The 13,476-nt window shown below is 38.8% G+C and overlaps 1 protein-coding gene across 2 annotated transcripts in view; it reads left to right on the plus strand.

Annotated features, from left to right (window-relative positions):
- The window catches only part of TAPT1 (transmembrane anterior posterior transformation 1), a 50,891-nt gene extending 45,536 nt beyond the window's left edge, over positions 1-5,355 (plus strand). For both annotated transcript variants that reach the window (XM_085059291.1, XM_085059292.1), the window contains 2 exons: positions 432-592; positions 3,218-5,355. In XM_085059291.1, coding sequence (XP_084915417.1) covers positions 432-592; positions 3,218-3,447 — 391 coding nt within the window. In that variant the 3' untranslated portion in view covers positions 3,448-5,355. The remainder of the gene's footprint in view (positions 1-431; positions 593-3,217) is intronic.
- Positions 5,356-13,476: the final 8,121 nt, after the last annotated feature.

The raw sequence follows: 13,476 nt of genomic DNA on the forward strand, positions 1-13,476 counted from the left end.
TAATGATTCCATGATTCTGTACTTGCTGTCCTGTGGTTCCAAGTTTATTAGAGATCCTTGGCTGGGCACACCTAATTTGGGTGCATTTAATTTGGACTTGCACTGTTGAGGGCCCTTTTAAATTCTGTGTTTAAATATTTCATGACTTAAATGGCTGCTTAACTGTCCTTGTAGTCCTTTAGTTAAATAATAAAATTTGATGTTTTTCTGTAGATACTTTCTGGAGGAAAAAGAATGTTAGGCATTTAATCTGAGACAAATTGTTAGGAAAACAAAATCACCTTTTGATCTTGATATTGAAAGGGTTTGTTAGCTAATCCTTCTAAGCACTAACTAAATGCAATTATTTTCATATGAATAATTGCAGTGTTAATAATATGCAATTATAATTAATATGCTAATGCAAATATGTAAACAATTTTTCTTGCCAGGTTAATATCTCTTAAAGTCCTTAACAGCATTGTATTGCTGGGGAAATCATGTCAATATGTAAAAGAAGCAAAAATGGAGGAGAAATTATTCAATCCTATCCTGACTGCCACCCCAGGGAAGCCAGCTGGCAAACAGCAAGGCACATTTAAATCTACCCAAGGTAAGGCAAACTGTCTTGGTTTGTTTTCAGTGAAATTTTTTCAAACTAAATTTAATTTTAAACTAGATGGATGACAGTGTCTGCTGCACAAACCCTGTTGCTGGACCTTAATTTTGCCATATCACAGCTGTGAACACAAGTGTGTAAATGTGTAAATGTAATAGAATTTATTGCTTTTAGTTCATAGATCTTTTGGTAATAAATACTCATATCTGTGATGAGATTTCACTGTGGTATGTGGAGGTGATAGAAGCAATGGAATAGAGAGCACACTTTTGTTTTAAAATCATAATCGTAGAATGGTTTGGGTTGGGTTGGAAGGAAATTTTAAAGCCATCTAGTCCAACCCCCTCTGCCATGTCACTGCATAAATAAGTGAATATTTACACACCTGTGACAGTGCTCTCACAGAAATCAGTGTAAAACATGGTAGGTTTATGCATAGGTATAATTAATTGTAGTTGTCACGAACACATTACTGAAAAGCTGTATGAAACCCAAATAGGAATTTCAGTGGGTCTCTACCCTGTTTCAAGTCTATGCAGCACAATTTTCTCATGCAGGTCCTCGGCATTAGCGGTTAATTTATAATGGGAATATGGCATTATTGTATCTGTGTGACACATTATAGAACGAAACAGAAACCTTCATTGTTCCTGTCAACTGAATTGGATTGTATCTTCCTCTGGGAAAAGCTCAGTTGAGGGCCTTAGAGAACTTAACAGTGAGGCTTTTATTGTGTTCACTCCATTGCTTGCCAACAACTTGGACAGCCTGAAATGCAAGGTGCTTGTTAGTCGTCAGAGTGTCTCGCCAGCAAGGGGGGAGTTAAGGATCTGTCAGTGTTTGTCATAAATCTCTATAGCTCACATGTGTCAAATCACATCAGGAAGAAACTTGGTGCAGACGTTTACTTTTAAATTCATACAGTTACTTTACTCTCATGGTGAAAGGATGCAATATTAATTGGTCTGAATGTCTTTTGCATTTCATTAGAGGACTATCGTGATGATAATGTTTTAATTAAACATTCTATCACTACACTTGGATATGAGACTTAGTAAGTTGTACTTCCTTATATTGAGCCTTAAACTTACAGTATATAATTCATGAAGACTATTTGGAGCTGAAACAGCAGGGATGCTTATTTCTTCCAATGGAAAGATTTTGAGTGAAAAGTAGCAACCAAAAAGCTTTTGTGGGTTTTATTCAGAGTATTCCTAGCTTCCACTGGTGATGGAAAAAGCTCAATTTTACAGGTTTTTTGGGATATTCTATTTTTTTAACAGCTCTTTATTTACTAGAAATCTGGATAACATGAAAGAATGATTTTACCTCCCCCAGCTTTTGTGTGTTTGCATTATTATTAGTGGGCTCCACAATGTTAGTCAATCTCTATGTCTCTCTTATCAGTTTTTTTCAATACAGTCTCTCAACCCATCTGATTAGAATGAGAGTAAGGGAATTAATTAGTCTGGTCTCCTTTCTGACAGCTTATAGTTTAAGTCAGTTTGTTTTCTAAAGAGTTTCCACCTTGTCCACAAAAACAGTTAAAATTTTGAAGAATAAAATTTTGAACTTACTCTTAAAGGATGAAAGCTCTAATTACTGGTAATAATTTATAGGCTGACCAGCTACATCTGGAAGCTGCTGGGTTAAAAAATACTTATGTTTGTAACCAAGTTCTACAGTTAGCATTACTTGTCTTCTCTCTCAGTGCAAGTTCAGTACCTTTAACTTGCATAAGACTGTAGAGGGTAACTCAAGTACCTTCAAATAATGGATGGCATACTGTGGGCAGAAATAAGGTTTTGTAGTAATTTGGATAGTGCTGCCATTGCAAAAAATAACATTTCCTTGGGCTGGTCTGCAGTATTTGCCACATCAGTCCGATTTTTTCAGATTCCTTTAGAAACCATAACTCAGTCTTTGTGAGGAGATAGTAAATAAGAAAAAAATTACTTCCTTGCCATTTGCTTGTGCATTTTAATTCCTTAAGTGTTTTGACAAAGTACAGAAAAAATACAGGGATATTACTTACCAATATCTTAGGTTAATGAAGCCAGTGTTCAGTTCCACTGAAGTAAGAGACAGTAATAAAAATAGACATCTTTAATAGCACTGCTTTAGGAGCCAGTGCTATTAAAGTGTGTAGCAGTGCATGAGTCATTTATTAGCTATCCCTGGAGAAGGCAGGTTTATTGTACTTATGTAGAGGATTAGACACATCTAGTTCCTGCCACAGAGATTCCTTTTGTTCATTTCAGTAAAAAATATTTGTGTGGTTCACACAAGGACTGTCAAAAATCTTGTTGCTTAAACCAACAAAAATTAATGCCCTAATATCTGCTGCTGATGCTCTTGCTGATTATTTAAACTACTGTAGAATTTGTTTTTTCTGTCTATTTGTTTTTCTATATGTTTTCTAAATCAGAAAAGGAAATCTCTTACAGTATAGCTAAAAAGAGGTAGTGGCTTCCAGCAAGCATTTTTCTGTTGCTTCTGCTGATTTGATGCAGCACACTTTTTCAGGATAGCTTTGGATGAATCTGAATGTTACACATTGTATCAGTATGTCTGTGTTAAATTCACTATTATCTTTGTCATTGTCTTCTGTTCCAACAGGAATTTCCACAGATGAAAATGGATCTACATCAGTTACCAATCAACCAGTGCATCAGAAGGAGAATATGCCATCTTTACTTGTAACAAGCAATTCTGATCAATTTCTGACAACTCCTGATGGAGAAGAAAAAGATATAAGCCAAGACAGTTCAGAATTAAAACACAGGTCTGCAAAGAAAGACTTGTTGGAGATAGACAGGTTTACTATTTGTGGAAACAGAATTGACTAAGAATTTATTTTTTTTTAAATCAATGTGCTAAGGATACTGAGCTGTTGGGACAGCAGATGCTACCAGAATGGACAGTTGCCAAAAGGCACATAAATATTTATTTAAAAACTTAAATTATTAATGGCAAAAAAATATTAATTTCTTTCTACAAGTAACTTGGCTTGGTATCTGGTCAGGTCAAGTAAGTGATCTTTAACTTGCCTCTTGGAAAATGTGGTGGATCGTGAGTCTCTAGCCTGGTGGCAGAGCTGCAGTATCACTTTTCTGGAAAAGAGACTGGAAAAAAAGCATAATCCTGTTCTGCATTATGAAACCATGCTTCCAGAACACTGTTTTTCATGAAGGTTCCTCCAGTGTAAGGATATTCCTGGAAATGTATGACGACTTGACCGGAAGCTTGCCTATCCAGTTACTGTCTTTTATTAAACATCTGCAAGCAGAATTCCAAACTTGTGCTTATATCAACAAACGCATAAAGCATTGGTACATAAAGCAGTAAGTCAAGATAGTTATTCTTGTCAACAAAAATATTTTCAAGATGTATCTTGAAAAATCTTGTAATCAGAATAAAATTTTGCCTTTAAGTGAAAGACTTACTGCATAGTATTTTATCTGAATACAAAACACCAAGGAAAGATCACAGTAATGAAGGTTCTGCTTAACTGGGCTAATATGAAGCATATTCATTTCATGTGTTGTGTGTCTTGTGAGGCAAATTATTTAGAAAATTATTTTTAAAAGCTGAGGAATTTTTTGTTGCTGTAGAAAAAATATTAAAGGGGCACTTCTAATGTTAAGGAAAGGCAGTGTTAATTGAGGCAAACAAGTGTCATGTTGGAACTGTATGTATGGCATTAACACAGCAGAAAAGAGCATTGCACTGCATTTTGCATTTAACTCTTAGAAGAATGACATCTGTGTATTAACTTGCCTGAGAACATGCCTATAAAAACTCATACTGACAATCAAATCATAATTATCCATTTAATGTAATTGACTGGTTGTAGTCAAACTTAAGTAGATGGACTAGATCTATAAAGAGCATTTATGCATTAAAATGCATCTTAATTTCTGGTGTGAGATGCAGAGTTGGGAGGGTTGACAAAAGAAGGTTTGGAATCCTCAGACCAAGAATGGATTAAATTTGAGCTCAAAACATAGGCTGGAGAGTTGTATCAGGAGAGACCCCTTAGTTAATGATAAATTCTCCATTATTATTAAAACACAGCATTAACTTCCAAAATGCCTTTCAGACATTCAAGTAAGCACCAGTTTTACTTTCCAAGGGAAAGTATCAGAGAAGTACTTCAGTGCTGAACAAATGAAGACAATTTGCTCTTTGCTAGTTTCATAATTTGTCAGAATGGAAAAGCCAAAGTTTATTTGCTGTATGAACATGTGAAAGTTTAATGTATCTGCTAATCTCTGAAACTTGCAGGAGTACAGTAATATAGCAGATGGAGGCAGTTGGACAGAGTTACATATCTGAGCAGACTTGGTAGTGAGAGAACTCTGCTGTACAGGTTGGGCTGGTCTGTTCTGCTGGGAACTCCCTGCTGCAGTCTTTCAGCCTCTCCTCTCCCACGAGAGTAGTGGGACAAATGGCCAAAATCTGTGGTTATGTTCAGGGATGAAAGTAAAAAGAAGAGGGCTTGTGCTGTGGAAAAAATTGAAAATCTTTAATTTTTGATGTATTTTATACTAATTGGAGATGTTCACACATTGAAATTAAGATTATCTGTCAATCTGGTGTATCTTATTTTATAATTATTTAGCAGTTGCTAAAGAAAGCTTGAAATTGCTTTCATTTTTTTTCTGTTGAATGACATTCTGTATCAATTTTATAAGTGCATCTTGTGTGAAACTCAATAAAATTCAATTTTGTAATATTTGTTTAAAAAAGGAAAAGTACAGCGTCAATATTTCTTTTTTAGTATTCAGAGTTGGTGATCTTGCAAAGTATGCAATGTATTAAATTCCAATTTCCATAAAGTAGGATTCTTGCAAATGTGGGACATGAATGAGCATAAGAACTGGGTTATCAGTGGCTTTACTTCAGATCTATTTCTGTAGCAGTTGGCTTTGGCCACTTGTGGGAAAAAGGTATTGATGCCAACCTATTATTAATTTGGTTTTTAAGGGCACACACCGTGTGAATGAAAAAATATTGTATCTTGAGGGTGTTGTAATTTATGTAGTCAGTTACTACAATTGGACTTAACACCTACACAGCAAAGCTGAGTGAAAGCAGGATCAGCTGAGGCAAAGCCCTTGCTGGGCACACGGTGGTGGCAGTGGAATGGTAATGGCTCACTGCACTGAGGCACGAGTCCTGGCCTGAATCCCCCTGGGGCTTTGTTTTGACACTTGAGTTGTGGTTCCTGGGTCTAAAGCAGCACAGCTGGGCTTTGGGATGTGGCTGGTACATCCCTGCCTGCTGTGGAGCTGTGACTTCATTGCCCTCGGGCCACCATAATGCCAGGGTGTGCTCCAGGCACTGCTGTGGAGGGTATTGCAGTCACAGCACTTCCTCTTGAACTCCCAAAGCCTGGCAGGGGCCCAGCAGGCCGTCAGACTGCATTCCTTCCTCTTGCTGCAATCTCTGCGATTGTTCTTCTGGTTTCGTTCATGATTTATAGGGATTCCTTGGATATCTAAAAGTGGATCTTTAATGAAAGGTCACAGCTGCTTCTCTGACCCTGGATGGTCCTCTCAGAACTCTAGAGGTGACTGAGGGGGAACAAACCACCAAACGAAAAAAAAACCAGCAACACCAAATTTCTTATCCATAAATATAGCTGTTTATTCAGGTTTTCTTGAAAAGCTCCTGTCTTAACAGGGATGTATAGAAGAGCATCAGAAGTTAAGTAGTGAATAAATTAAGTTCTTCAACTGATAAATCCCTCCAAAAATAAAATCTATTCAAGCAGTGATATTTCAGCTAGAGTCACAGCTGCCAAATTAATTCCAAAAGCACACATTGAGTACAGTGTATATTCATAATTAGTATTATTCATTCTGGGAGCATTAAGAAACAACTGGTTTTGACAGGATTATTTAATTAATCTTTTGAAGCCTTTCAGATGTTCATCAACCAAGCAGAATTTCCCCTCAAGTATAATAGTTTTACAATCACAAGCACGCTGTTGATTTACTCACCTCTTAATTTAGGGTGAGTTCGTTGAAACTTTTCAACTTTTGTCTTAATTTTTTTGTGGTGCAAAATTTTTTGTAGTCTAATAATTTATTTCCAAGTCTGTTTCTGTGACTCAGCGTAGTTGGTGAGATCACTTTTAAAGCCAGTATTTAGTATTTGCCCAGCTGTGGCTACTGTGCCAGCTCAGCTGTTGGGCTACAGTTGTGAATCTTGGTGGTGGAGAGCAAGGATAGATCCAACTTAATTATAGACCAAATGTAATCAAACTCTGTGAAGTTCCTGAAACACTGCAACATTTTGTCTTACAAACCAGGCTCCTCCATGGTGAGTAAACTAGGAGTTGTACCAACTCAGTATTGTGGAATCATGGCTTTGGAATGCTCTTCACAAGTGCTAAACAAAATTTGATTTTAAAACTTCTTCAGAGTAAGCGCTCTTTCTGAGAAATTCAGACTGCTAATTTTGCTGACTGCAGGGAAGCAAATAGCTTTGTGTAAGTACTGAGCAGCTGGCAGAGGGAGCTGCAGTGGGACCACCTTTATCTCAAGGAAATTTTTCTGTATGTAGTGGTATGAGATGTTTAGACTCTGAAGGCTGTCAAAAAACACTTGATGTATCATTTCTGTATGTCTTATTCATAGTAACTTTTATCAACCATACTTACCAAGCTTGAGTCTAGTTAGGCTTTTTCTAGGACTTCAGTATACCCTGATTTAGAAGAACACTGCCTACAGAATTTTAAGAAAGATCGTAAATATATAATGCCAATGAATGCTCATTAGTAAGCTCACAGTTCTAATAACAGAAAAACCCAAAAATCACAGTAGGCTTAAAAATATTTCTCAATTTTGACTAAAACATCCTTATCATATTTGTGATGAAATAAACTTGGATTTTAAATTGTGCCTTTGTAACTCTGCTGAGCTTTAGGCTGTGTAGGCTGTCATTGCTTCCATTCATCACCACTGCCTAGGAGAGCGATGCTATCAAGCAGAGCTGAGGTTCATTCTCAATTGGAGGCAGTTCTGCCTGACAGATGAACTGCAAGGAAGTATTGAGCATCAGGGGGAGAGGGAGAGAGAGGAGTCAATTTTCTGTGAGTACAAAGATGTGTGTTGCAACAGCACTACCTTGGATTCTAGGTCTTTTTAGGCTGACTCATGTAGTTCTATTAGAAGCTTTGCTAGATAAATCCTTATTGCATAGGCAAACAGGTTGCATGCATTATATGTTATGTTGTGTTTACTGCTTTCACATTTTTATATCAGAAATGACTCACTTATCTTAAATTGGTGTATGAGAGCTATGTTGCAAGGCAAGTATTTTTTTAATAGAGCAATTTTTGATTTTCAAGGAAGTCTCAGGTTTTATTTTGGTTTTCTTCCCATACATGCTCAATTTGTTGGACATCAGCAGTAATAACTTTGTTGACCGTTTTTGATATCAGGAGTATGTTCCTGTGATGCCTAGTCCTGACAGGTGCATGGAAGTCCTTTAATGGTTTGGGTTGGAATGGACCTTAAATATCATCTCATTCCAACCCCACTGCCTTTCACCTTTCACTAGACTAGGTTGCTCAGAGTCACATCCAGCCTGGCCTTGAACACCAGGGATGGGGCATCCACAACTTCTCTGGGCAGCCTCTTCCTGTGCCTCACCACCCTCACAGTGAAGAATTTCTTCCTGTCTAATCTAAACCTACTCTCAGTTTGAAATTATTTCACCTTGTCCTGTCACTGTGTGCCCTTGTAAAAAGTTTCTCCATCTTTTTTGTAGGCTCACTGTCTGCTGTTCCTGAAAATACATTAAGTATCAAGGTAGCTCAGGAATCACTTGTTTGATGCTGACAGTTTAAGTGGAATTGTGGATTCTTGGGAAATGATGCATTTGATGTACTGAGAAGTGTGGCAATGAAACTTAAAATCCAGCATTGGACAGCATATTCTGAGGATTGATACACTAAATCAACACAGGAAGGTGTGTGAGTTGATGCTGCAAAGTACAATCCTGGTGACAGAATTGATTGTCAGACCAAAATTTTCCTGCAGGTTTGATTTGAACTTGACACGCTTGTTAAAGGCAGCAATATAGCTGCTCTGTAGCCAAGGCAGCAGGAGCTGTGATAAATGAGTTTTGTCTGGTAACAACTCTTGAAGTGTCATGTGTATCTAACCTGGAAGCTGTGGGACATGGTTTTCAGGTTGATGCTTTGCGCCCTTTGGGGTCTCTTGGGCTGTAGCTGCAATGAAAATGAACCTTGTGTTGAAGCTAAGCATTAACCACTGATGGGAGACAATGTCCCTAATGCAGTAGCAGAGGGCCCACCTGTTGGGCTGACCTAAAAATCTGGGTTGTGTTTAGTCACTTAAAATTACTTTGACATTGGAGTAGAGTGAATTCTGCTCCATCTGAGCTCAAGCTTTATGGTGTCTGTTCAGCCATTCACTGACTGACCACGAGCTGTTTGGCCTCCATGCAGGAAGGAATAAATTCTCCAGCCAGTTTTCATGCTAGCCCCTCTTTTCTCAAAAGCAAGGACCAAAGTCCTAGTGTTTATTTAATAAAGTGATTCCTTACATAGATGCTCTGCTAATGGTGTCAGAGTAATTTTGTGGAATTGATTTACCTGCTTTATACATTTATAAATGGCAAATTGTGTGTGGCAAGTTTCAGCTTTTGATCTGAATACATGTGCCATTTCTTCTATTGCTTTTTATTTAATTGACTTGACAATTCTCGTTTCTAAAACACTAAAATTCCCTTAGTCCCAGTTTTCAGTCATGTGGATTTTTGTCCCAGGGGGCCTGAGGGTGGTAGGTGTGCTAAGCTTTTGATTATACCAACCAAACTTCGGACCCTAAGAAACAAAAAACAAGCTCCATAGTTTCATATAACCATAATCAGGAGCAAAAAAAAAAAAAAAAATCTCTGGTGTGAGCTGTCTCTGAGAGCACAAAGAACACAAAGAGCACAAAATGCACTTCATACTCAGTTTGCAGGTCTTGGTTTAGCTATAAATTCTTACAGTTGAAACACCAAAGAAATGAGATAGATCTTAAATCTGGTATCCTTGCTGTCATCTTGGATATGTCAGATTTTCAATGGTTATTCTAGTGTTCATCCAGGCCATAATCTGCAGCTTTGGGGTGTTTTTAAGATAAAAGACTGAATAAATTCTGTCTGTAGAAGAAAATATTCTCAGTGGATTCCACTTCAGAAAGGAAGGGCACTTGGGCTATTGAAAAGTGTTGGTTGTCTTATTTTAATAGTAATTACCTTTCCTTCTTCCAAAGACAATTGCCGGCTTTGGGTGATCTCATGCCCTGAGTAGCTGTCAGCAGCCTGTCAGTGGCAAATAGAGATGGGTATCAAATCATCAGCATTATGATTTCACTACTGGATAATATGAGGATGAGGACAACTGGTAACCCTCAAATACAATCCTGTAAATCCTATGGTGCACTTGCATCAGGAGAGACTCATTGCATCTCAAAGCCAGCAGCTGAGTGCTCAGGGGGGGCTGAGGGGTGGTGCTGTGGTGGTGATGGTGTGATTTGACTGCCACAGCAAGAAGGCAGATGGGCTTTGTTCCACTTGTCCCATGTAAAATGGGGTGGTTTTCTGTGTCTGTCTGTTTTGTTCCAGTACTCACTGCTGCACTCACTTGTTTTACCTATTTTTTTTTTTTAAATCTTGTTAACCAAGCCTGTTCCACAGTGTCAGAAGCTGGATAGAGCTACTTATTTTAGCTCAGGTCCTGTCCAATGCAGTGTCCAATCCATGCATCTCCTGATATATATTTGCTTAGCATCTTTCTCAATCACAAATGACAGGTTCCACAGCCTTCTTGAAAAGTAAATATGTACACTGCAAATGCTGTTATTACCTTCCTACTGTCTGCTTTTAGTCTTCCTTCCTGAGATTTAACCTCCCCTACGTTTTGTCAGCTCTTGGCATGGAGAATAGATTTTGCGTCTCCCTCTCTTTTCTTCTCACATCCTTGGCAGCTGAGACTGCTTTGTGTTTCCCTTCAGGCTCTTGCTAAACCCCCTCAATGAGTTCAGCTTCTGTTTGTGCAGAGAGTGTGTCCCATGCTCATTCTGAGCACAGAACTCCAGCTGATACCTTCCAGCTGAGCTGAACCTGAGGATTACATCAGCCAGCTTTTAGCTGCCATATCCTGGTATGGAATTTACCTCTTAAAAACAGGATGCCACATCTGACCCAGGAGAGTTCAAATGTGCTGCAGGAACTATATGCTTCCAATGGAACTGCCTGATTATTCCCAAGCCTGCACTTGTGCTGTAGCATACTGCTGCCAAAATGTAAAATCCTGTATGAGAGCTGCTTCGGTTCAATTTTTTTACCATCTGTTTCTGTGGTTAGTCAAGTTTGTTTTGAACTCCTGCTGTGTAGTGTATCCACAGCCTGCACTTCACCTTTTTCTGGCACCTGCCCAATATTACTGATTAAAAACACTGAATGGCAATGGAGCATGAAGTGACCCCTGCAGAATCTTGCTGCTGAGTGATGATGAGCTAGTGATAAATATTCCCCAAGCAGGATTTCCCAAGAAGCTTTGTTAACTGCTCCAAGCAGTTTTAATCTCTACTATCTTTCCTTAGTTTGAGAATATCACATGAAAGAATATCAAAAGCCTCATAAAAGTCAACATATGTGATTATCTGCTGCTTCTCACCTCATGGTGTACTGCGTTGTTGAAGGGAAATCCACTGGTTTGAAATGATCTGACAAATTTATGCTGGCTTTCATTCATCATCACATTACTCTTCAAACACTAAAAAGAACAAAACCCAAATCTGATTATGTGCCCAGAAAAACTGTGGAAGACTGCAGTTGGTTTGATCTATCATTTCCTTTTTTCCTTTTTCCAAAGATTGCTCTTCTAAAAGATAAATCTGCTAACAACTTTGTTAGCCACTTTCCAGGTTTTCTGTTTCGGTGCCAAGGATAAGACCTAAGCTGAGTGAAAAATCTCACATACCTTCTTACTGATGTGTCAAGATCCTCATGAGTTCCCATGAAACTGCTGGTGGTATATTTGGTAGGGAGAATGGTGGGTTTGTACTGCTGTGTTTTATCTTAGTGTGGTGTTTCTACAAAAAAGGGTGATGTGAATAAACTAAGAAGCTCTCATGATGTGCAAAGCCCTACTAATGTGCCTTCAGTTACCTCTAGGGGGAAAAGGAGAAAAGTGCTAAGCTATCACCAGAATTGATGTTTACCAAAGGCCCTTAATGAGGAATAGAGAAGATAGGAGATAAATCTCTGAAGTGATTTGTGATGTCCTAAATGATGAGAAACAAGAAAGCAAAATCTTGTCAAAGTCAGTCACCACGACCCTCAAACACAGGGTAAGGGCTGTGGCTCTCTGTCCCTGTCCTTTGCTGTCTCAGGGAATGGAGTGGTGTGCAGCCCAGACAATATCCACAAGCATCTGAAATGTTCAGTGGAGGCATATTCCTACCTGTCCTTCCCTTGGATTTACAATAACTACCTGATTTTTTCTGGTCCTTAGGTTTTAGTTGAGATTAAGCTATTATTGCCTACCAGTGGGCTCCTGTTACTCTTTTCCTCCCAAATCTGACTTAAAGCCTCCCCATCCTCGAAATCTGACAGGCAAAGAAGCTTCCCTTGTTGAGAGGATTCCCATCTTCCTCAACAGCTCATGCAATATCATCCCATGGCTGAGGGTGACAAAGCCATCTTGGAAACATCACCTGTGTGCTTCCCTCCAGGAAGCTTTTGGCTTCACCTGATCCTAGAGCATAAGGATTAGGATTCCCAAGTCTAGAGCAGCATCACTGCAGTTTTCTCTCCTCCTCATGCCTTTCTAAGTACCTAAGTTGATCAGCCAGGGTCCCTTCCTGTGTGACTCTTGGCTATTTTTGTGCTGCTTGGGTGTAGACAGAGAACCCATCTTCTGGGCAGGAGCCCTTCCATCACACCCAGCTGAAAGTTTCACCAGTCCCTGCTGCTTCTTCCTTGCAGTGATGACTGTAATTTGTTTTTTTGGCAAGACATTTGTTCTTTTCTACAACAATGAGTGAATCCTTCCTTGCTGGCAGGATTCTGGAGCAGCATAATAAACCATCTTTATTCTGCTGCTACCTGCTAAGAGCAGAAGCAGAGGAAGCCTGTGATATATTCATTTCCTTTCTCCTTACCCTAGCAGGTAGAGTGAGCAATAAATCACTTTCTTCTAAACTATATTTTTAGTGGAAGACTGTTATCATACCTCTTTTTGATCACCTCTCTTCCCAGACTAAAGTAGCTTAAGATTCTTTCCTCTAGACTCTCCATAATTTGGCTGCATTGGTCCCAAGACTGGAGGCCGACTTCCTGTCAAGGTTTCACAAAAAACCTTCTGTTGGAACAAAACCAACAGAGTGATTCTTCCTTTCCATGTTATGCTCCTACCTTATAGTTGATAAAGCAAATCTATAATTAGTTTGTCTCATCAGCATAAATTTTGGACGTTTCTCACATAGCAGCATGGCCAAATTGCACCAAGTCTGGGCTAGACTTTAAAAAGATTTAGATGGTAATTAATTTTATTTAAGCACATGAATACTCTTATGAAACTGATCACTTGCATATTCTGTTGAGACTGGCACTTCTCATTATTAATGTGTAATAGCCATAAATCTGGATTAATGGCTTGGCTTTGGGACCCTGACACCTTGATTACAGATAACCAAGCGTCACTTTCTTTCAAGACCTGAAGCAAGCAATTAAGATGCAATATCAGCTCCACTTACAATGCCACTGTCTTGACATGAAATCCTCAATGTAGCACTGTGAAGGGGAGGTGAAAGCTGCAAGCTTTGCCCAATTTCCTTTGCACTTCA

The sequence above is a fragment of the Lichenostomus cassidix genome, chromosome 4, assembly GCF_008360975.1.
Source record: "Lichenostomus cassidix isolate B80296 chromosome 4, HeHo_3.0, whole genome shotgun sequence".
Classification (NCBI taxonomy): domain Eukaryota; kingdom Metazoa; phylum Chordata; class Aves; order Passeriformes; family Meliphagidae; genus Lichenostomus; species Lichenostomus cassidix.